This window comes from Syngnathus floridae, chromosome 4 (assembly GCF_059516105.1).
Source record: "Syngnathus floridae isolate MCC-2025c chromosome 4, RoL_Sflo_1.0, whole genome shotgun sequence".
Taxonomy (NCBI): domain Eukaryota; kingdom Metazoa; phylum Chordata; class Actinopteri; order Syngnathiformes; family Syngnathidae; genus Syngnathus; species Syngnathus floridae.
Window position 1 is genome coordinate 18,333,462 of NC_142416.1, and position 25,323 is coordinate 18,358,784.

The window sequence follows — 25,323 nt, forward strand, 5'->3', positions numbered from 1 at the left end:
GGGGCGAACAAAAAAAAAAAAAGTGGAGGATTTCGAGGCAGCGTGAGCTAAATGCAAGCTCACAATTTCAACTTTTTCTTTGGCTTTTTGGCGGGATGCCACAACACAATGCAGGTAAACTCAATCATTTAAAAAATAAAACAGCGTAGTGGAAATGAGTAGCGCAGCATCTCGAGGTTGTCATTTTTTGGCGTTGACGTCATCGACGTGTTGGAAGACGCCTCAAAAACGAGGTCAGCGAGAAATAACAGTGAGCAGGCAGACAAACAAACGTGCAGAGAAAGCGTCCAGACTAATCCCAAAAGGAGGCGTGACGTGGACAAGATGTGAACGATGATATGGAGGGCGAGCGGACGCTCACCTGCGGCCGACTCCTGGATCTTCTCCCGCTTCCGCTTCTTCTTCTTCCCCTAAAAATATACAAAGGAACGCATAAAGTGTGGCTCCAGCACTCACGCTCACTAGACCACTCTGATTGGCTGCTTTCTGCTGCTGCTGCTGACTGTCATGTTCACTCATCCCCTGCCGGACATCTCACCGGCATGCCCCCCCGGACACTCCGGAAAGCTCGCCGCCGCCAACCACAAAACTACCAAGCCGAGAAAGAATGCGCACTTCGTTTCCTTCTTGTCCAATCACATTGCAGCTTCAATGTGTTGCTATGCAAGTATTATTTGCCCAACATCTTCAGAATTTCCAGTGGAGGCGTTGATACACACCCAAAATGAAAATGTTCTTTTTTTTCTCTCTCTTTTAAACCAACAACTTTTAGATTCACCAATCCGTGCCTCGATGATGTTGACAGTTTTTGTGTCCTCTGATTGGTTCAGCTGTTTATCCTTCTGATTGGATGATCTTAAAATGGGCACCAAATATTGATCTACAAGGAAGGGGATTATTTAAGGGGAAAAACTAGCTGAAGCTCACACGCACCTTCATCGTCTCTCCGCGTAATTGTTAGCATGAATGCTAGTTTAGGCGCTACAATTTGCTGGCCGACCAATCTAGTCTTTACAACATTATCATTAAAACTCAATTAAAAACGCTCATTCCCATTAAGCTCAACGACGACGACAGGCGCCACGTTTTCTTCCCCAAGAGCTGCTGAGGATTTATTAGCACCCCAGGGGGATGATGTAGAGGGGAGAATATAGGTAGAGATTCTTAAGGTTCTCAAATATGAGCAGCACTTTTGGTTCTCCGCTAATCCACTTATTCAGCGGCTAATCTGCCAGCAAAGAGGACACGCACACACACGCGGTCGGGGGTGCTCGAGGAATACTCGAAAGTGACAGAACGCGCCGTTCGCTCCAATATATCGTACGTATAGCGGTGAGGAAATGTCTCTCGTCAAAGCGTTTGTGTTTGGCGGTGCAGTAGCAGAGGCAGGAAAAAGAGGAAGGATGCCGTCGATGTCCGAGGGGAGGCAGATAAACACCACAAAGCACTTTTTTAAGAAATTTTTTTGGTCTTTTTTTTTTGGGGCCGGTGGTGGAGTGAACGTGAGTGCCGGAGCCACACTTTTCATAAAGGCTGGTGCTCTCTTTCTCGCTCGCTTTCTTTCTCACTCACACAAACACTTGCAGGATTAAGAATTCAATAAAAAAAAAAAAAAAATGACTTGAAAACTTTTTGAATTAAGTTACTTTTTTTAAACTGTTTTTTAACTTTGACTATTTTACTTTTCTTACATATTCAACTTTTCTTGATTTTTTTTTCAACAGAAATACTCATCTTTTCTCTCAAAAATAAATGACTATTGTTGCGGTATAATAACTTTGATGTAAAAATGTAAGACTTTTTTTCTTGGATAAATATGACTACTTCCCTAATATGGAGAGTTCAAAAATATAAAATTTTTATAAAAATAATTCTCATAAAATTGATCCAAAAATATTTTTGGAAAATCCTTTAAGATTATTCACCTGGGGGGACTCAGCTGCTTTTATTTTTTCCCAAACACACAATCATGCGCGCGCACACCCATACACGCACCTGTGCGGAGCTGTACCGTTGGTACTTACATAGTTGTCTCGGGCAGACCAGCCAGGGTAGAGCTGCATGTGGAGCTGTCGTTCTTTGCGGGCTAACTCGTAATACTTAGCCTGCTCTTCCCGAGATAACGCATGCCACTGTTTTTGGCGAGAAAGGAGACAATGCTCGTTGAATCTCTTTCATTTTTTCGTACCAAATAAAATGCGTGAGAGAGCGCCACCTACCCGCCTTCCCAGGATCTGATTGATGGCGGCGCTTTCCTTCAGCGTGCATTCGGCCACCACGTTAGCGCGCATCTCTTTCATGTAAAGCATGAAGGCGTTGAGGGGCTTCTTGATGTGCGGTCTTTTGGGCTCCTGCTCCTTTCGCTGTTCGTGCTGTGGTTTCCTGTGACCCCAAATCAGAAAATAAAATACAAAATAGAAAAACTCTTGAGGCAACATTCTTTATCCTCTGCAAAGAATGACTAATATCACCGCAGCTTCCTGAGCTTCTTCTTTACGTATTTTTATGTAATTGACTGCCCCCTGGTGGCCAAGGTGTAAGTTAAAGTACCACTGACAACACATTTGAGTCTCTCTTTTTCAGCTGTTGCACTGGGGTGAAACTTTCAAAGCATGGCCGTGGCTAATGCAGCTATCATCCATCGCCACTTCAGGGTGCTATCAGCCCTGTTGCCGTATCTTCTGGGACCGGGATTTGGTGCTGGCTGAGTGCAACACCACCTTCCCCGAGGAGCCCCTTTAACGGGCCCGAGACCGACAGATAAGATGCTCACTTCAAGGGAAGGCTAGCGGACTACCTGAACGTGATACCACGGTGAAAGGAGGGGGGGGGACTCACATGTGCATGATGTCGGTTTCGTGCAGGGGCTCGTGTTTGACCTGGGGGTTGACGATGGCCGGGTGGGGGATCCCTGTGGCGTGAGGACCCGGCGGTCCGGGGACCATGTGGTGGGAGAACCTGTCGAAGTTTTTTGGGGTTATCGATGAGGATTGGTTTCAATTAAAAGTACGGGACTAAACTAGATTGCATGTATTGATGGATCACATTCAAGTCTCACCATCCCAGTGGCGGCGTGAGCTGTCCCACTCCTCCTGGAGACAGCGAGTAGAAGTTGGAAATGTCAGGTCCTGCATGATGCCTGGACATTCCTAAACAATAGACACAAATTATAATTAGGGTCATCTAGTATACAAAAAATAAAAGCCTGAATGGGACGTGAAACATCTGCAGGATTGTTGTGGTTATTTACATAAATCGTCTGGAGCTACTGCCTCTAAACTATAAAGTCTGAGGAGCCTGGTTCTTCACCTGTGCCGTTGTGAATCGGCGCTAACAAAACTCGAGTTGACTCGACACATTTATTCTCGTGCTAAACACAGAAAAAAGCCCAGCATGCTGGACTGAGCAAAACCAAATTGAACTTGGTGGAAGGGGCAGTAAAAAATGGGACAAAACTTTTGCTGAGGAAGGTAAAAAAAAATAGGTGAGAAGAAGACGGACTCTGCCATAAAGCGTCCACACAGACACACAAAGAGGGTAAATGCCCGCAGATTAGCAGCGCACGCTAATCCCTGATGGAGCCGCAGCCCTTTTCTCCCCGCCTCAATCGCTGTGGTCTGACGAGTCCTTCCTCCTCAGAGAAGCAGTGTGAGCGGGGGGCTTAGATTTCCAAAGCTTGTGTTGCGGCGCTGGATCCACGGCATGTGTAGCGCTACCCCCTGCCCACTAATCCACCCCCACCAAGTCTCCTTAGAGACCCCCCTCGAGGGCATAGGAGGAGGAGGGGAGTCACGGCGTGTTAACCTTGTCACTCACACCCCGAAGGTGACTAATAACCCCCCCCCTCCCCCCTCAGGCTTCACACATTCACACCCGGCATTTCCTTTCTGGCCGTCAAACTATCTCCATTCCAATCAGAGTCAGTTTTATGATTCCATTTTTCAAAACGACGGAGGGAGGTTTCGATGCAAATGGTATGAAAGGCCCTCTGCGCGACCTTCTGCCCCGCCCATCCACGCATATAACGGCCCGTAATGAGAAGATCAGTGATTGTTCTTCATAATTAACGAGCAGATCAAAGTGAGAGCCCGCTGAGGCGGCCCGGGACCTCGTCGTCCATGAAGGACGGAGCGACGAGAAGACGGATTCATACTTGAGCAAATCGGTTTTTGGTGCGTTAAAAAAGTTTTATGGTGAGTAAATAAAATAAATAAAAAATAAAATAATAATAAAAAAAAAGGTCCCTTTCCCTTTATATTTAATCTTATTTATTTGTAATTGTATTTATTTATTTAACTGTATCTATTTTTATTTCCGTATCTGATCTCAAGTTTGCTCGTCGCCCAACTTCCTCAACTGTACGACGCGCCGACGACGTTTCTGTTGCGCTCTGATCGACGCAAACTATTTCCTGCTCGCTGGATGCCTCTGAAGCCTCTGACATATGTGGAGCAAGCAGCGTTTTCTTTCGACGTCTCAGCTGCCTTCATCTCACTTGCACCTTATTAATAGACGCGTCACAGAACCTCATCAGCATCATCGCCAACGTCGCTCTGCCGCTCTTCAAGTGGAAGAAGAAAGGCGAGGAGTAGGAAAAAGAAGAGACAAAAAGGTGTGTGTGTGAGGGGGCAGATGAAAATAAAACACGACGGAGGCCTCGCCTGCTGCGATGCCGAGCTGCTGTCAGCTCGGCGGGCTTGATGTTGCTGCAGATAGACGCGAGGAGGGAGGGAGGGAGGGAGGGAGGGAAAAGGGCAGCGCGACGTCCCACGGGCGCCTTCAGATGAGTTTGGAGCGGGAACCAAAGTAAAAGACGGCTTGGATGTGACAGTTTGTTGACGGCGGACGCCAAAGTACACTCGAGTTTATTTATAGCCACTTCACCCCTTTCAACCTGGAAAACGTCCTGCAAGGAGCCGAAGATCACTTTTATGTTCCTTTTCTTAGTTACTTGCAGCAAACCTCGATCTGAAGTCAACCTGGTAATTTTCCATCTGTAAAAAAGATGGGCGGAGACAACTCGGAAATTTCCTGGAGGGTAGTATCAGAGCGACGGGTATTCCGCAAAATGTCGATTCGAGACTTTTCCCGCCCTTTTGTGTCGAAAGGAAATGACCTTTCGTCGTTTTTAACAGCAACTTTCCACAAAGCCATGACAAAGTGATCAAAACTCTGTCTGGAGTTTTTTTTTTGTGATGTTGGGGAACGTACCTTGTGGTTTGCTATCCTGAGGGTGATGACCGGAATGGGATCCCGGAGCAAAGTGTTCGTCGCTGTACGTGATCAGCGGGGTGAGCGGGTGGACGGCATGCGACGGCTGCACCACGGGAACTTTGTTGGACTGCGCAGGAGGAGAAAAACAAACATTTTTGGAATATTTTTGGGACAATAAGTGTTTCTTTCCTTTCCCCAGGAAATAGACGGAATCACTGTGTGACGTGGAAAGTTTGTCGCGAGGCTTTTTAGATGGTTGCTAAAAAAGTCAAATGGGAGTATGGCGGAGAGTGGGGATGCAAAAGCCAGGGGTCTTTGAGACAGGAGATCAAAGGCGGTCATTAGCCAGTGAATAAGGGGAGTTCATTACAGAGCAAGAGCCGGCGGGAGAGGATGAGGAAGGTGGGGGAGGCTTGGGAAGAAAAGAGAGACGTCTGCAGCAGGAGTGCAATCAGCAGCCCGCGCCGGCCGTCTTAATATCGTCGCTGACTCACAGGCCTGCTTTCTGACAGCTCAAATAGACCCGAGCCAAGCCCTGAAAAGTTATGGTTGGACCCTCCCCTCCTCTCCTCTCCTCTATTGTGGCTCCTCTCACTTTGCAAACAGCGCTTACACGCTTCAACGGCCGTGAACACATGTTAGCGCTTAGACACGCTAAATGTAACGCAGCGCAAATGGAGCCCAGACCGAGCCTTCACCTCCACAGGATTTTTTTTTTTTTTTTTTTTAGTGTATGTACTCCTCATGATACATCATCATTTGTGGTCGAAATGAAATAATTTCCCGAGGCACACCTGATGATCACTCAAGGCACAGCGGTTGGTCCCGAAAGTAATTACACTTTGCGCCTGTTTTTTTTCCCCCACCTCGAGGGGAAAGAGGAGGAGTCTCTTGGAGGGAGGCGTTTATTTGTCTTAAGTCGATGACACCCCAGGTGACTAATTTAGGGGGCACGGCGTCTATAATGGTACGGCAATAAGGTTCTTTTTATACGTCTCACTTTGTTTTGGTGGTGATTTAGCGGTGGAGAGCCAAGGCGACATTCCTAAGCGTTTAGCGGCCGAGGCTAGCCAGCACTTGCTCGCCCAATCCCGACACTCGCGCACACTAAGCGGGTGAGTGGAATTTCCCAGAACCCCTCGTAGACTGGCACGGCGGCTCGACCCGAAGACCCCCCACCTTCTGGGAACGTCCCGAGCGGGAACACCATGCTGCTAGCGTGCGGTTGTACAAGTTGGGCGACCACATGACGCTGCTGGTGCGCCGCACTCATTTACTGGGTGGAGAAAGGAGCGGCTCCTCCCTTTGGAAAATGTTCTCGCCTTTTTCTTTGTTTTGCACTTCTGTGTAAGCTGCACCGACACGGAATAGGGCGGATGGGGTCAAGCCAGAGGGTTTTCCGATTTTGGAGGGAGTGTCAGAGTTGTAAAAAAAAAAAAAAAAAAAAAAAAAAGAGACATGCTGCCTGTGTGTAATAACGTCTGGGAAGTGTGTGAAGTCTTAGATCTGAAATTTATTCCTCTCGTCTGGTTTTATTGAAAGATCCTTGGCATGAAAACTAAAATTTTCAATGTCAGTGTTGTGGATAATTAGCAACAACATTGAACGCAAGTTGAATTTGTAGCATCAAGCTAACGGATTAATAAGCTAACCTCTGGATCTTTAGGCAATGCTGTAGTAAAGATTTCAAACAGACAGAATAATTTTTTTCTGTAATTTTGCAGGAACGCTGCGTCAAAGTATTATACTTCTGCCTCCGCACAGGTGAGCAAGGTTGTTTGAAAAAGGTGACAGGCTAATCCCTCAGCGTGGGAAACCCGGACCTCATTTTCGGCTTATTAGTAGGCCCATTAACCCAAGAGGAGGGCGACCGCTACGTGGCCTCACCAGGGGCGAGGCCTGGACTGACAATCACCGGGCTGTGGGAAGAAGATAAGAAGTGACTGGATTGTTATCTTTTTAGCTGGGGGGGGGGGGGTCACTAACATTTGTTCAAACCATCCAGGTTGAAGAGGACAGCGACACAAGCCGGGTCGGCGCAGAATGTTGTTAGGGCTTGTCAGATGGGATTTGAGTCGGCTTGTTAATAAACGTCCGCTCGATTGCGGTGAAGTCAACCGAGGAAAACGGGTAAGGCCTCCGTGACCAATACACAAATTTATGGATATTTGGGTGCACGTTTGCAGCCACAATAGCCAATTGATGATAAAAAAAAAAAAGCAACCAAAGGAAAAGAGCAAAGCACGGTCTCGGTTTTACGAGGACAACATAACCAATTTTCTCCACATGAGCTGGATAAACTTGATTTTTTTTTTTGTTTGATTTAATCATGTCCATCCAGCAAACATGACATTAGATGACGTTATGAAAATGAAATAGGCAGCCACTATTGTTTTGTATTTTTTTTTTGGGATGGGTGAGTGTGTGAGGCCACTAATTTTCTCGTTTTCAGTAAAAACCAAAACAAGCAAGCAGCACGCAAATCCGCCATCCAGTGCTAACTCCCCAGCTGTTTATGAACCAGCTCACATGCTTTGCACACACTCCATTGTTGCTGCAGGCGCGAGGAGTCCTCATTGCATATAAATTACAGAAGTGGGAAGTGATTATTATGAAAAAAAAAAAAAGGAAAAAACATCTTCCCCCTGCTCCACTCAGCAGAAGTGCTATAATTGAGTACAAAAGCTGTGTTGAGAGATGACGAGGGGGGTGGTGAGTTACTCAACGCCGCATTAACGTGTGTGCGGATTCATTCTCGGTAACTATTGCCGGAAAGGCTGGAATCAAAAAAAAAAAAAAAAATCTAGAAAGGGAATGAAATGAAGCATTTCTTTCCCCACCCCAAACGGAGCCGTTGTGCCAAGTGTGTGGTTGCCCGTGCCGCGAGATTCTGGAACGGCTCCTGCAAGGAGTCGGCTGCTTGCCAGCTTCAGTTCCGCACGATGAATTTCCCTTCGAAAATCACTTCTGAGCATTTCTACTTGGGAGGGGCCGGCCAACGCTCGATAGCAACATCCAAATTCAATGTTTTCCTTGTCAACCTGGCCGCCTCGACTTGAAACTCCCATTTTAATGCTCATTAAAGATTTTCAAGGATCCACAAGAACTATATATGGAAGTGGAAAAGTGTCCGTTTTTTTTAGGGGAGAAAAGCCTTGACAACATGGTGAAAAGTAGAACATCCCCTCCTCCCCTCCCTCGTGGAAAGCCAGCGGAGACCAACCTGAGGAAGCTTAAATAAATAAGCAATTAGCATTTTGTGCGGCGGGTTGAACTCCACCAGCTCGGCGCGCACGGCTAACTCGGGAGCCAACCATTGGCAGGGTCCGGGGGGCTTAATGTAACCAAACCCAATTAATGGAGAAGAAAGCCCTGCCGCCAGCGAGCTGCGGAGGCGCGCCACCAAGCCCGAAGGGGGGTGGGGGGGGGCAATGAGTGGAACAAGCGGTGCCGAGCGTCGGGTCCCGAGTGGAGGAGGCTACGAATAACAGGAAAAGCCTGCCCTGGAGACAAATTTACATCTGTGAAGACACCCCCTGATCTCCCGCCTCTCTCTCTCTCTCTCTCTCTCTGCATTTTAATCATAAATCCTGCACGCTAGTCAAGAGTTGACGCTGAAGGGAAGCGCTGACACGAAAGGCCGAGGCCAGTTGGAGAAAAATAGCGGAAAACATATCAAAGGGGATGAAGGATCAAGTCGTAAACTCCCAAGCGATTCGGATTTGCCGGAACACAATATTTGACTAACTTTTACGGCTCAATATGCCCTTTCCTGGGACCCAAATGGACTAAAATACATCACAGGGTGGAAAGTGAATGATCCTTTTTGTCGGACTGCCATGAGGACATTTTAGACAGCAATCAAAATCCAAAATTATTTACGACACCAGGCAACTTTTTACGATTCCAATACGGCAATATGAATTCATACTTTAAATCGAGGTGTGAATGCTAATTTATGGAACAAAAAGGCGGTAAGAATAGTCAGCGGCATGTATCCCCGGGACTCATTTCAGGCCGCAACCCGCAGATTGAAAAGTTCTACATAGTAGTGTCAAACGCGGTCACGCTCCACGGCACGCCTTGAATGAGTCGGCACGGCAGCACAAAGGCGCTATTAACAGCCGAGTGTCTCCAACAGCACGAGATGGATTACCCGTCATCCTCCAGCTGGCAGGAAGCGCGTGCGCTCCGAGCAAACCAATCACGCTTCCATCGCTCGCTCGCTCTCTCGCTCGCTCTCGTTCTGTCTGTGGCGGCGATGATCTCAACGAGGATAATTTGTGTGAAATGTGCCTGCCCCAGATGAAAAAGGCTCAATCCGATTTCTCAAAACGGTGATTCCGCTGGTAATTTTTATACGTTGCAGAGTTTTTTGAAAAGGGGGGGGGGGGGCACTAACTTGGTACAAACAATTTTGATGCTTCCCATGTGAGCTTTTATCGCGAACATAAATTATATTCAAATATAAAGAAATATATATATCACAATATTAATTTTTATATACATTTAGACATTTTAAAAATAAAAAAATCTGCTCTTTTCTACCTCATGTTTCCATCGTGTTGATTTCAAATGGCGAAAAATCAGAACGACCTCTATAGAAATGTAAGTATCACTTCAATTTGTTTTGGTTTGGGCCAAATTAAAGGGTGAGGACAAAACCCGGTCTAGACTACGGGCTTCCGTCTACTTTGGGCTTGGTGGTTTTGTCGGAACACCGCATTCATTCAGTTCCAGTCGCAAGCACTGAGCATGTCAAACAATGGCGGAAAACCAGCAAAAGGAATGTTCTCCAGATCATACAGGGATGTGATATGAAATAGATGAAGATCTCAGGGGGGCGTTAGCTGCATTTAGGCCGCATCAATAGCTAATTGCCACGATCGAGTGCCTGTTTTCAAGCACGGGGAATGTTAATCTGGGAGCCTTAAATTGGATCTCCTCCGCAAAGCTCAACCACGTGCACGGAGGAGGGAAATGTTTGGAGCGCAATGGAGTTTGCTCCTCTGATTCAATCGGCGATATTTATAGAAACGTTGCATGATTTATCGTTAGCAGCAAAGCTGAGTGAGCTTTGGCGCCGACATACGCATTGAACGAGGCCCCGGGAGGTGTACCAAAATAAAAATGGCAGCACCGGGGAACTAGCGCGCTAGCCTTCGTACAAGTGGTTTGGTGTGTCGATAAAATACAATAAAAATACATATTACATTACGATGAAAAATCTATGAGAATATTTACATTCTTTAATTGGAAGTATATTTAAAAAATATTACAGATTTTTTTTCAATTTAATTAAGATTAAAATAAAAAATATATGAAACCATTTTAGAATACAAAAAGTCTTGTTTTACAATAAAGAAAATTTATCAACTAATTTTTATGAAATAAACAATTTAATTTTCATACATTATTTTGTAGTCTAGTTTTCTTTTTTTTTTTGTTGTCATTTTGGGGCCATAAATCTCAGCAGTTCTTGTTAAACGAAGCACGACCAGCACAGGCTAATTAGCATGCTAACCATCTCCCAATAACAAAAGCGTCATGAACGAGGCCGCCTTGCACGTGATGAACAAGAGCGGATTTGCCTGCGACACCTAGATAGCGCCCCCCTCCCCAACAATGCGCCAGCCCTACTTCCCTCGACTCCCAGGTATATTCTCAGCCTGAATGGTTGTCACTTTGGATTTGGGAGCTCGGCGTTGACGGGGTGGGAAAAACGAGTCTGGCGGGGGTCTCTTTGTGCGGCTCTACCTGTGGAGAGGACAGCGCGGGACTAAGCCATATTACACAATACACCTTTGGAGAGGAAAGGGTTAGACCGGAGTTGGCTGTGAGCGTTTGCTGAAAGGGGGGAAAAAAAAAAAAAAGTGGGATGGATGGCGGGTTGGGGCGGTGTGCTTTTGGAACGACAGACGGTTTTGACCTAGTTTTCCGACGGATGCGCTCCCACTCACATGACGAGCCAGAATAGAAGCGACAAAAATATCGGCGGCTCAACAAGCACGTCGTCTTCACGGGTGCATTACAAAGGGATCAGACGTACCGTGCGGGGGTTGCGTCTGTTGGGGCAGGTCCCCCGGAGACCCTCAGGTACTGAGGCACCTGCGTCCCGGCCTCTGCCTGACCTAGCCACCCCTGAAAATCGCAGGACTAAAAATAGATCTTTTCACCTCAAGGCACGCTGACCTGGCCTCAAATGACAATTCAATGACTCCTAGGTTGGGCTAGAGCAAGTCCTCGCAACCTAAGGCCTGTGTGGGTCATGTATGGAGCTTGAGATCTGATCAAGTCATGAGATGCCTCCAAACAATCAAAACCTCAGCTCAATTATTGCCCAAAAAAATAACAAACAATCGATACCGACATTCAAGATGAGCCATAACAGTAATTCTCCCAGCTCCACCTAGTGGCATGCCAATGAATCACAGTTCAGTTGTATTTAACTTTAAACGTCTCTTTTGTGTCATTTTTGCCAGAAGTATAATAAGCAGTATTCATGATGGTGGATCACATGACAAACCTTTGGGCTTATGGACAACAATCCCGTCAGGCCCACTCATTGGGTGTGTTTTAGGGGATTAAGTGGTAAAGACGTCCAACATCTGCCTTTCAGCCTGGAATTAGCCCTTAATCACACCATACACCTTCAGGGTCCCCGCTAGTATGTGAATTAAAAAAAAAAAAAAAACCTATTCAGATCTGATCCCCCAAAGCCTAACAAATGGCTTTTCTGCTTCTCCGTCGACCTCAAGAAGCTCTTCACGGAGATGAACACGCTAGGACTCCGCCCCTTGTCAATTAGCTAGGTTTTTGTTGCGCGCGTTCAATGCTAACAAAACAATGAGCATGTACGACATGGTCTGCTTATCCAACCCCCCCCCCCGATCCTGATTGAAAGAGATGCTAATGTTGGATTTCGGGAGCACAAAACAACGTCCTTAAGCCCGGTCGGATGTCGCGGTAACGCTAGCGCGCCCGATGCCATAGATACAAAACTTGCCACATGCACCTGCATCCCTGTCACTAGCAAAACAACAACAACACAGTATTCCAATTAATAGCGAGTTTGCGGAATTTGAATTCAGCATTAGAATCGACCCATTTTGGCGGCCATTTTGCCTTGTATTGCCAGTTGCGATGACATCACAGTGCTATGGGTTCATCTTGCCAACGTCAGAGGACCAATTCCAGAAATGAAGTGAGCCGTGATAATTATTACCATTGACTATTGTGACTTATCGTTTTTATACCCGACAATTTGGTAATATACCAGCTCGGTAAAAAAAATCCAGGACGCCCTGCGGGCAATTTGGCATTGTTTGGTGCGCTAACTTTTAAAGTAGCCGCTTGTAATGACCGAGGCTGTCAGAGGGGGTGCAGCGGTCGCATTCAGCTTTCATCTCAGGTACAGAGGAGGAGTGGATTGATCCGCCGGTTTTGATGCATCGTTTGATGCCGGTCAGCTCAAAGTGGAGGACGCCTGTGTGATGTCTCGCCATCGCGGGACATAAAAAGCTTCACCTGCCTCCCTCTACCCTGAGCGCAGTTTATGACCCCCGGTGGATTTGACGACTCCCCGCTGAGACGGATATCGTTTTCCATTGATGCCACATAAATACATTCAGCGGCCCACCTTTATATATTTTTTTTAAAGCCCGGGCCCGGTTCCTCTTCGGCTTTGTTTCAACTCAAGCCCTGATCGTAATAGGACGGTATAGCTAATTTATTTAATGCGTGCATCCCGTGAGGAAAGCGTGTGCCTTCCATCAGCCGGAGAGAGCGAGAGAGCAGCTCGATGATCAAAAGAAACACGGAGCGCTCAGTGAGCTCGTCAGAGGAACTAATATATTCTTGCTAGATATCTAAGTGGGTTTCATCATCCTGCATCAAGTGACTGCTCGGGGGGGGGGAGAGAAAAACAAGGCCTTGTTCTCATGCCGGTGACATCAGCGAGCACCGAGGGGGGTGGCAGAAAAGCTCGGTTATTTCCAACAAACGCAACTCGCAAGTGTGTGAACGCCGAGAAACGGGAATTTGCTCCAATGCCTGCGTGCCAAAAACATCATTTGACTCATTTTGATTCCTTTTAATTGTGGTAATGCAACAATTATTATTCAAGGCCAAAGCGAGTCTGTTTTTCAGCAATTTCATCACGGCGAACGATGAAGCAATGATGTCACGGCATGGCCTAAAAAAAGCCACGCGTCCGATTGGGATCTCCAGTTTGAATCGCAGCTGCGTGACGTGACAAAATCCAGCCGCAAAAACGCAGAGCCGTACCAATACGGGAAATTCTGCGTACACAGTCCATGTGATTTCCATATTCCTATCATTTTACATGGACAGAATGTTTGGCTCAAAAGTGAAGTGTGGGGAGTGTCTGTATCATTAGCTAGAGCCTTTCAAATAGCCATTTGCTTCATTACTATATTACAAGTGGCGATCTTGCAGTTGCTTTTAAACGCACTGTACTGTATAGAGTCCGCTTACACCGCTGTTCACTCCCACAATGGCGCAGACACCCATTTTGAGCATTTACATGGTATGGTGTCTTTTGCAGTGTTCTCAGACATTAAGTGACGACACTGCAGTTTTGAGAAGACACAATGGAGATGAGAAACATTCAAAACTGCTTTGCTTTCGTCTTCGACTCGCCCACCCCCCCTCCCCTCCCCACTCCAGCCATAGTAAATTGAGCGCCGGAGGCAGGAAACTTGGCCAAGCTTGCATTTGGGAGCTGACTGTGGTGGGGCATGAGGGATAGAGATATGGCACTGAGGCAGGGAGAGGCGACTGGGGAGGGGGGCAGGGCAGTAAAAGGTGGCAGTAGGTACTGGGGAGGAGGCCTACGATGGCGAGAGGTGACATAACGCAACATTTCAGTGAGTCACGGCACAGTTTTTACATTTGAAAAATCTCACGTCTCATTAGCGCTCCGAGGCCTCGGCCCTGCCGTAAATATGGCTTCATCTGCAAGTGTAATCGCTCGCATTGTGCTGCGATTTTCTGCTCTGCTGGACGACAGCTTGCCCCCCCCCCACCAACTCCCCCTTTTCTCCTCAAGTGCTTGTTCCTGGTGACTCCAGCGCTGCCAAGCCCTGGTGCGTCTCCCAGATTACAGGTTACAAGAGTCACTAATCCAGAACCGGGTTGAATTACACGCTACACTGTATCGGGACAAAGCCCTTAAAACCGAGACTGGTTTTTAGTTTGGATTGATTTACACGAGTGAGGAAAAATTAGCAAAACACTAGCATGTACACAATCCTGAGCCCATAAGGCTTAGCATTAACTAGCATGACTAGCCTAAACACAATCTAACATCATAGCTAAGCCAAAGAAGCATACTGTGGGAAAAGTTTCATCAATCAAAGTAAAAACAACAACACGGATTTTCGACAAAATGGCGCCAAAGTCATACTTTTATCGCTTGAACAGCAAATAGCGACTAACGAAGCGGCGCTTCACTGTAACTGCCTCGAAACCGTGATTGATTTCAGCCTCGGAAAAGGGGAAAAGATGATGGCTAACGGCCCCTCCCATCCCCTCTTTGCGAAAGAAATCACCCCCCCACACATACACACCCCTGCCTGCCTCTCCGGCACTCGCTGGCGCAGCCAAGACTCTCCATCTAGTAGGAGGCAGGAGGCTTTGAAGAGATCAAAGCCAAGGCCGGGAGCAGTTGCGCGCCCTGGGAATACGGCAGAGAGGCTTTCTGCTCCTCAGCCCTATTTTCGAGCGTCATGTCGGATTGCAGCTGTATTGCATTTCGCCAGTTTTCTTAATGCTCTTGGTTTTGACTTTGACATCAGTGCCCCCCCACCACCACCCTTTGGTTGCTTCAAAAACAAGGAGAGGAAGAGAAGGTGAAGGGGTAAAAAGTGAGTGAGCAGGAAGAAAGCAAGAAGGAGCAGAAGGGGAACGAGATTCCTTTTTTCGCAACTCCATAATTGGCCGGTTCAAAAAGGGAGGCGACATTTGTTTTCAATTGCGCTGACGATATGAAAGGAGCGACAAACTTTTATGGGATTCCCGAAAAATTGAACACAGGCTTCTTTTCTTTCTTCACCCCCCGCACAAATGGCAGCTTTTTTTTTTTTTTTTTTTAATGGGCGCGAGACCACACAAAGTGAAACGACAGCAGAGAGAACTCACCTCGTTTGTCCTCCCACAACATTGTGTGGTTCACAAATGTACCGAGTTTCTTTTCCTTTGCCAAATAAATTTAAACAAAATCTAAAAATTACTCTCAGTCATAGATGAGACCACACAAAAGTTTTACATTTTTTTTGGACTGTTAGCATGAATTTCTTTTTCCTGTGTGTTTTGTCTGTGTACACAGACTTTTTGGGAGTATCGAGAAAAGCGCCATACAAATCCATCCATTCATCCGTTCTCTGTATCGCTTATCCTCACCCGGAGTGCGAGTTTACTGGAGCCAGTGAACTTTGGGTGATTGCTTCGAGATGAGTACACTCTGAATTGGTCACTCTGATTTTATTATCATTAATTACATTGAGTCTGTTTTAAATATGATGTCATTTTCACCTCAAAAAGTGAATTCAATATTCATGCTAGCAAAAATGCGTTAAAGAGGGGATTCCCAAACTGCAGTTCTTGTTAATGCTCCACGTAAGCAATTTTTGTCTGGTTAGATTTCATCTCAAAGACAACTGAAAATTTATGCGACGCAGAAACCTGCTTGGTCTGTTGTTTGAGAAAAAAAAAAAAAAGAAAAAAAAATTGGGCCTGGGCTATTTTGATGTCTTTGGGATCAAGCACAGAAGGTCTTCCATTTACGAACGATACCGACGACGCACAGTGGACCACTTTGCAAGCATCTAAAGGATATTTTTCATTAGATGTTTTGTATTTCTGGCCGACAAGTGTTTGTCCAATAAAGTTTTTGCCAGTAAAAAAATAAATAAATTAAAATGTACGACGAGTAAAATCCACTTTGGTCTTTCGTCTAGCCAGAATGCCAATTTAATTCGCATATGACAATAATTTTGTAACGTTACTGAATGTGCTCAGCTTAAGAGGTGATGATTGTGTTAAAAGTTGAGTCTTGATGTTTAAACCCCCCAAAAAAAACTGCAACGGCCTTCCTTTCATTGCACAACTTGGCTCATAAAGACCCCCCCCCGCCACCGCCACCCCTCCTCTTTGTACTGTAACGATGCAGGTCGACTTTACCAACCTCCTACACTGGGGACCATTAATATTTCAGCGCTGTCAGATACATGCATGCACCCACAGCAGAAAGAAATAATGAGCTTCTGAAAAAAATATGAAAGAGGAGGAGGGATGAAGAGCGCTGACCATCTCGCTCGACGCCACAGAGCGGCTATTGATCATCAGAGCGCTCGCTTCTTCGCCCGGCGAACAAAGTGGGCTCTGTTGACGCCTCGGCCGATTCTGGACACAGCCGGCGGCATTTGCACCCATGTTTCACTCCTGTGGTCTCATTGTCGACCCCCCGAAACTGCGGCTCACCCTTATCCCTCAACGGCAGCTATTCATCTCACTTGAGGGAACGTTGATCTTATATTCTTACAGCTAAGCTTAACCCGATTCCAAACTTTGGAGGCATGCTCCGGTTATGATTCAGATGGCTAACTTTAGCGTGGTTAGCGTGTGCGCGGTTGCAATTCAAATATATGGCTAACTTTAGCGCCGTTAGCGTAGCAGGTTTCGATTTGCCCCATGATTCCGTGTTATAACCAGAATTGATGTCTCAAAAATGGACAAAGAACTGGGGAGGAAGTAGACCTAGTTTCAATATTCCGAGAAAGTATCAAAGCAGGAACAGACGTGAGAAGCCGAGTGTAAGAATATGTAGGAAAGGCGCGTGGCTGTTTGGTATTATCATCGCCGACACAGAACGGGGGTACAAATTTGCCTCGGCTATTATCCGACTTCAGAGGTAGTCCCACGAAATCCGATTCTGTTTCTGATTAGGTCGTCGACACCGGAGCCTCTAAAACGCAAGAGGGGAATTAAGGGTGAGCTTGGCAAGGTTGACCCTGGAGATGATCGGCCGGCACCAGGCTGCATGTGCCGAGTGAGGCCCTCGGAGCAGCTGTGGCCCGACTGACCCGCTGAGCACTCGATTCGGTTGAGCCGCATCCGATTCCGGCGTCATCTTCTCAGCCGCGCCCCGAGACACAAGCACAAAGACACTGAGCGGCACTTTTTGTCTTAGCAGCGCTTCTTAACATGTTTTATTAGGCATTCCATGCGGGCCATCCAATTTCCAAGACAGTGTCGTATGTTTCTGATGGACTACTGTATCTATTTTAAACCGGAGTGAAATGCGGCAGCTGAATCAAGCACACATTTGCACACATGTTCAAAGTTCTTCACCACCTAAAACTAAGTAAATTATCCAAAAATCCCCAAAGATTCCGTGTTACGTTCCTCTACAAGACCTCCACCAAGGCCCCAACAATCCAAACTTGGAGAAGCACCAAACTGCACTCCAGAGACGTCAACATTCTTTTAATTAAACTCAAAGCAAACAAAGGTAAAAAAAAATCAATTCTCCAGGATAATCAACATTTTAAGCGCAACTTCTGTTTCTCATTTATATATATAAAAAAAAAAGGGCCCAGAGTACGCCTGAACACCGAGCTCCATTCCACCGCATGAAAGGCACAGATAAGGTGATTGCAACCACATGGCGTGGATTGGAGCCGTACATATGGAGCGAGTGTGTCGCGGAACCCCGGGCGTTAATGGCGCCGTTTAGAAAGCGATCCGAGCGACGGCGGCATCTACAAAGGCTTTGAGAAGGACCAAGTGTTTCTCGTGCGTGAGGTCCCCTTGGCGCAACGCGCATCTTACGCCGCTCGCTAAAAGCTGCACTGCAGATGACATCAATGTTACCGTGACCCGTTTGCTTTCTTGACATCATCCAGCCGGAGACCAACTGAGAGCGGCGATCACGTGCCCTCCAGCTGCTACTCCAAACACACGGAAGAACTTTAGAAGCTGCCCTTCTCAATCTTTTACTTGTCCCTGTACAGCCTCATTTGGGGAGATAAGTTGCCATCTATGTTTCGTTATGATTTTATCGAGGGAATTTCAAAATATATTTTACTACCACATAGGCGAAGGTAGAAGCAAAAAATGTTTTAGCGATAAAACCTCTTCCGGACTGCAGATCAACAGACTCGTTTTTGTTCCATGTGTCTGGGTGGTGCCAAATAGCCAACGGCCCAAGAAAATCGAGGAACGTCTCTTCTAAGAACATCCAACGTGTACACGGACGCTTGCTGGTCAACGCAGAACAACAAATAAGAGGGATCGTCCACAGGGCATGAGCCGAGGACCCCCGAAGCCGTCCAACCAAATCCAGTTAGATAAGCCCGGGTTAGCCATTCCACGCTGCAGGAAAGTGCCTAGCTAGATCCGTCACATTCCCGCCACATCAAAAAGGAAAGGAAAAGTCTCCGTCTTCCTTGCCACAAGAATTTGCAATTGAGGAAAGACTCCACGTTTTTTTGGAGAGAGCGACGGTGCCCTAAGGCCAACATTAGGTCGGGTTGGTACAGTAAACATTATCAGAGAGGTCCTTTGGTGGATTGAGATTTTCTATGCATGTATGCCATCGACCGCGACACTCAGTGACTCCATCCCGTCTCCTTCTGAAGCTGTTCCAACACAGATGGAGATCACCTGCAAATCAAGCCAAGAAGCTCGCTTCCGTTCTTTTTTTTTTTTTTTTTTAAAGCAGTGTGCGGTTTTGTGAGACGGAATCAGGACATGACGGTGGCAGACTGTTCCTGTAATAGCTCCAATGCACGGTCTTTATTTAGAATCCGTCATTTCCAAATCCCGATTTAGAGTTTTGGACGACTCACGGAAACATCCTCTTCGAAGCCGCAAACAAGGCAGATCTTTTGCCGTCATGAAGGGCTGGCGGGTCGACTACGCGATGATTCAAACGGTACACGCGTCATCCGGGGAAGGCGTGCCAGAAACGCAAATCATCCATTTGGGTGGTTTATTTTACAAAGAGATCAAGACGAAGGAAGAAGAATCAAGAAATGCAAATGATCACTCGCCGGAGTTGAAGCTCAAACACATTTGCGTCGGGACGTCGATAAAACAAAGCGGGAAGCTCGGTAATAAGCACGACGTGGAGTTAGATGGCGGGCTAATGGTCGGCGTACAGCAGCGGGGGAAAAAAAATAAGAATAAAAGAACGCCGCATAAAAATCTGCTGACAATCAGCAGCTCCCGACAGCTCTGTCATGGCTGGACGGCATGTGTGCAGGAATGTCATGGTGAATGGAAATCAATCCAAAACGACTGTGACGGGGCTTGGTGGGCTGGGAGGATAGAGGGGAATGAAAGAAAGACGGAGCCTTTGATGTGAGTGAAAACTGATCCCAGGCCTGCAGATATATACCGCGGCGGTGGCGGCGGCGGCGACCGTGGTGTCTGCCACGCTGCCATCGGGTGAGACAAAGGCGTTAAGAATGACTTCTGTTTTATTCAAGATGGCTCCAAGAGAGGCAGGCAGAAGAGGGAATGCGGTAAATGAAAACAACAAAAGGCTTAAAAAAAAAAATTGGCAGTGAGCGCACCTCGGCTGGGCCTCATACAGTAAGTCTGCTGGGAAAGGTAATTTCCTCTGGTGGCTCTCCAAGCCGACCTCCTCAAGCGCTTCCATGTGATCGGAGACATAAAGAATTCAGATGGCGTGTGGCTGCAGGTTTTTTTTTTCATTTTTGAAACCGAATGCCAAATAAATGATGGCATATTAATGCAATAGAGCGCACTGTTCAACTCCTACCAGCAGAGGCGCTGTTGATTGCAACTAACTACTTCATGGTCTGAAGAAGAAAAATTCATTCATTCATCTTTCAAACAACATTCTTTCCCCGCTGCGCAAACTACGACTAATTATCGTAAGCAATCGTTTTACTAGAAGTAGAAACATCTCAATCTAAAGAAAGACAATGTGACACCATTACAAACAGCAGCAACAATTAGCCTCTGGACCGATAAAATGTAAAATAATATATGAAGAGTGAAGAAACTTTAAAGAAGTCATTGTGTGATATATTAATATAACGTGCCGAGAGGCAGCCAGTCAATATTTGGAGACGCGCGTGGACATAACAACATTAGTGTGGACAGCTGCGAGGGGACACAGGAAGCTGCCGATTTTGAATCTGCAGCTGGTTTGAAATTTAGGCCATTACGGAGGAAGGCGGACGGGGATGACTTTTGGTGTGACCCAAAAGAATGAGCGGCAACATGGAGGTTGTCTCGCAGTTACGGCACAGCGTGTATTGTTGTTTTTATGCCGACTAAGACTTTTGAAAGTGTTAAAGAAATAAAATGAGCAGTGTTTTCATATTACATTAATGTTGAGAATTAATGAGAAAGCATTTCCCGTGCACGCAACACAAGCTAGTCTATTTAATATTATTCTGATTTGGTGTAAAATTGTAAAGTTTGAACATTAATTTTGGGCTTCAATGAAGCAAATTCTATTTAAAAAAAATAAATGTCCTTAAATGTTGAATACAATTAAACTGTACTTAACAGAAGTATTGTACTGGTTAAAAAAAGCCATTGAAGTATTATGCAGAGTATTAGGAAAACATTTAATTATTTAGGTGATTGTCTATTCTACCACTAGAGGGAGCCTAACAAAACGAATTGTATTTTCCATGATATTTTAATTGATTAAGATGCATAGGGAATATATTGAAGTTGGTACTGACCGTTCTGGGCATGGGCGGCGAGAGGGAGCCATTGCTCATGTAGGAGTCGTTCATATTGCCCATCATGATGTAGCTAGGGTAGCTCGGGTACCCGTGGCCTTTGCTGTACAAGTCTTGATGTTTCACTGGCAAAAAAAAACAACAACACAAATATCAATTTGATACAACAGTAAGATTGGTTCGACAGTTGCGGAGTCGAACATTCAAAGATTTTTTTTTTTTTTTTTAAATCCCAGTATTTTGTTTTTCATATTTTTAAGGCATTTTTCCATCGTGAATGTTTATCATAACTCGATCAGTCATTTTTGACAAAAGTACGATTCAACCCAAAAAATGGCTCAAGTAAATTTTAATATGCTACAACCAACCTCAGTCAATAAATCACACTGAATAATATCGCTTTAACCCGCCGTCCATTTCGCCCCGACTTTTTGTCGGCGGCCTCGCGGTGGACTCTGACTAAATTGTATTATGCGCAGGAACAATGGAGCCCCTCTGTGCCAATTAGCACCAATTAGAAGAACATACAGAGTGTGTCAAAACAGGAGACGCCCCAACTGTTCCTCTATGACCCAACGACAAGAATAGGAGGAGGAGAATACAAGAGGACTCAATTCAGCGCCACTCGCCACTCAACTCTGTAAGAAAGCCAGGGGCGGGTGTGGGGGGGGTCCGGAGGGGGGGTTGTGGTATTTAGCCCGACAGCAACATGAATCTTGTTGTGAAGAAAGCCAGTGTTTGGTTTGAGAGAAGGGATGGGGTGGGGCGAACAAAGAAGAGGCACACTTCGCCTCAAAGGCCCCGCCGATGACGCGCCAAGCGGAGGTCACTCCATAATAAGCTCGCGAGGGCCCCGAGTGGCGCCCTCGTGTGACCCCCCCGACGCCGCGTTTATTACGGCGAACGCGTGACGGGTGCCAGCGGGATTGATCTAAATATGGAGACGGGACCAAAAAAAAAAACTTTGGCGGACCATGATGATTTCAGAAAAGTTTGCTAGCTAGTGGTTAGCATGGCTGCTTCACTGTGCTCCGTAGTTTTACACAGCTTCCAGCACGTCATTCAAAAATTCTTCAGCTAATCCCAAAACACATCCAATTAAGATGGATTTTTCAGTTGACATTAGCTAAATGAGTATTTCTGTTAGCTTACGATAGGATTAGCAAGGCTGTTGGGTTAGCATATAAATTGACTGCCACTCAACTGCAACAACAAACAACAACATGCTTCTTATCTGTATGAGAAAATCTATTTTGTATTGTATTGACAGTCAGCCAACTACTTCCACAGACATATTTTTTTCCACACAACAATTTATCACAAGTGAAACTTCATTTTTTGCCACTGCGTTTGATTTTATTCACTTGTATGACGGTGAATGTAAAAATGTGAATGAAACAAATAATTAAAGCTACAAGCAACTTTGAAGCCAACTGTTTAATTTCAGTCATGGGTCTTTGAGACTTTTTTGTGTCCACCTAATTTTGGATCAACGAGGGATTTTTCTTGTTAATTGAGTTTTGAGGGTTATAATTGTACAACAACTGCCTTAAAATAGCAACAAACTGAAGATACAAAATGTTTTCTATCTCATGTGATTGTTGTGGAAAGGCCTCGCATTAAGCAGCATTCAAAAACATTTCCCCCATTCCTGGCACATGAAGGAGAAAGGAATCTTTTTGCGTCACTCACCATCGTCGGGATGCTCTCTGTGCTTTTCGTGATACGAGTCTTGGGACTGTCTTGCCGCCTGTGTGAAAGAGAAGGCAAAAAAAAAAAAAGGAAAAGAGGAGGGAGAAATTGAATGGCGGTGAATCGATTGGGAGGGCCTTCAGATGCTGTTAGACACTCGGAGTGGCTGATGTGGTCAGAAGACCGCACAATAACAAGGCCTGGGATGATTTTTTTTTTTTTTTTTTTGCTTGACAACATGCCGCACATACACACACACATTTTCAGACAAGCGTCTCTCCCACTTAATTAAGGCGCCATGGCCTTGAGGGGCTTTACAAATTAACTTGTTTTCCTATGAGTTCACTCGTTTTCATTCCAGCCGCCAATCTTAGGTCTATTAAGGCTGTCAGCGTTTTTTTTTTTTTTTTTTCACAAATTGAATTTTTTTTTTGCTACCCAAAAATGCATCACCCAGTTTTTGTTAGGGTTGAGGAGAAGAGCTAACACACACTCGCACGAACGCACAAACACACACACACGCACACAAACTCTTCAGGATGGCTTCCAGCTGTGCGAGGGGGAACCTCTCGTGCATCCTAATTAACATTCAGTTCACGTCAGCCTCACGTCTCGGAATATTTCGCAGTCTCAGTCCGAACAGGGGTCCCCAAATTTCATTAACATCGACATAATGACAGAGCATCTCAATTGCTCATTTTTGTTAATTTCTACTGCAACCTGTGTGTGTGTGTGTGTGTGTGTGTGTGAGTGTGTGTGTGCAAAGAAGCTTGATCCTTTGTGATGGTGAGTTAAAAAGCTGTACAAAAATTAAACATTTGTAATAATTTAAAAAAAACACTGCAAATATTTAGAAAAAAAATAAACATATATTTAGAACGAATACTGTGAATATTTAGGGAATAACAGCATAAATATTAGAAATCATACTGTAAATATTGGGATTTTTTTTAACTGCAAATACAGTTTAAAATGAAAATTTTCCCAATTGAATTCATTCGATAGAATAAGAAATGCTGCAAATATTTAGAAAAGGGTCCACAATAAATTCATGCATGTAGTTTTAAATGAAAGGAATATTGTACAGTGACTAAAAATATTAAGAAAATACTATAAATATTTTGAAAAATATTCCAACTACTTTTCACACTGCAAATGTTCATTAGAAATGCACATATTGAGAATAACACAAAACAAAACGGTCTAAAAGCCTTGCTACATGTATTTTTGTCATTACCGATGCAATTTAAATTTGCAACGATGTGACATTCGACTCTGCAGCACATTTCCCAGATTAAACGAAGAGACGTTCTGACAATAACATCGAACATCTGAGATTTACACCTGCTCATTATGCATAATAAAAATGCTTTGATATTTGTAACATCATATTAAGTGACTATCCATTTACTGTATTATAATAAAAGGTGCAATGCTTTTTGATACAAGTTTAGAATCAGTCTTTTTTTTTTTTACATAAATATTATTCCGACCCAAAAATAGCATTTGATCTCCCATATTGGCTGACACCTTGCAAGGCCTCAATAGAGCAAAACAATCAATAGCTAATTCACAATATGTATTAAAAAAAAAACAAGTTTCAAGCTAAATAAATGGATTCATGTGGTGTCCAACTTAAGGCCCGTGGGCCATATAGCAGCCCCGAGAGAGCGTTTAATTCGGCCCCCTGTGCAAAATGCAATTGCTACTAACAAAAAAGTCGAAATAGAATATACAATGCAGAATATTTTTTAATGATTGTGAATTTAGTATGGGCCTTGGAGGACTTGACCCCTGATAGGAATAACTGGAAGGATTTTTGCATGAATGAAACAGAGGTGGTGACCTCACTTTATTTCTTTTCATTTTTTTGAGCAAGTGACTCACATCGTGGCCGTTGCTGTTGGGGCTTCCCTCAGACTCGTTGACCAGCGACGACTTGATGTCGGCCAGGTCTCCCTCCTCCTCCGAGTGGCTGAGCTCGGCGAAGATCTGCTCCTTGTGCGGCTCCCCCTCGTCCTTGAAGGGGATCATTTCGTCGGTGGCGCACAGCTCCGGGTCCCCGCCGCCGCCGCCTGACAACTGAGGCATGTCGTCTCGCCTCTTTTTGCACCCACAATCCCCCCCTCCCGGACACCCCAAAAATGTTGCGGGGGGAAAAAAAAACAAGAGTAGAGCAACTCCCAGTGGAAGGAGCCAAGTTGTTGACCCCCTGCAGAGGGGAAACAAAAGGACACAAACGTCCACCAATCAGGACTTTTCACTCAAAGATGATTTATCCACACCAAAATGGGGAAAAAAATGCATGTGATAGTCCTAAGTGGGTCCCGGGAGGAGAAGTGGAGAAAGAATGTTCGGATGTGCGCATCCAAAGTCCTTGAGAAAGGCAAAAGAAAGGGTGATGTTCAACCCAAAAGGCACACGCTCCGTGGAGAAGACTTTCCCGGCGCTCCCGCAGCGTTTCCACGGTGTAATGTAACCGGTGTGTGTGAGCGTGTGTTGGTAATGAAGCTGCTCCCTCCTCTTTTTGCCTCCTCCTTTCCCCTCCTCCTCCTCCTCCTCCTCCTCTCCAGTCAGCACTGATTGACACTCCCACTTTAGTTCTCCCAAACAAATGGGCCGCGCGCACACAAGCCCACGCGTGGAGCCACTGCTCAAAGGAAGCACG

The 25,323-nt window shown here is 45.6% G+C and overlaps 1 protein-coding gene across 4 annotated transcripts in view; it reads right to left on the reverse strand.

Annotated features, from left to right (window-relative positions):
• The window catches only part of lef1 (lymphoid enhancer-binding factor 1), a 57,542-nt gene that overhangs the window by 5,091 nt on the left and 27,128 nt on the right, over positions 1-25,323 (reverse strand). For 2 of the 4 annotated variants that reach the window (XM_088373009.1, XM_088373011.1), the window contains exons 5-13: positions 24,543-24,867; positions 22,656-22,713; positions 20,964-21,088; positions 5,212-5,341; positions 3,059-3,149; positions 2,839-2,958; positions 2,220-2,382; positions 2,025-2,132; positions 362-404 (exon numbers count right to left, since the gene is read on the reverse strand). In XM_088373009.1, coding sequence (XP_088229135.1) covers positions 362-404; positions 2,025-2,132; positions 2,220-2,382; positions 2,839-2,958; positions 3,059-3,149; positions 5,212-5,341; positions 20,964-21,088; positions 22,656-22,713; positions 24,543-24,746 — 1,042 coding nt within the window. In that variant the 5' untranslated portion in view covers positions 24,747-24,867. Of the gene's footprint in view, positions 1-361; positions 411-2,024; positions 2,133-2,219; positions 2,383-2,838; positions 2,959-3,058; positions 3,150-5,211; positions 5,342-20,963; positions 21,089-22,655; positions 22,714-24,542; positions 24,868-25,323 lie in introns of all 4 variants that reach the window. The other 2 variants (XM_088373008.1, XM_088373010.1) reach the window with 1 other exon arrangement.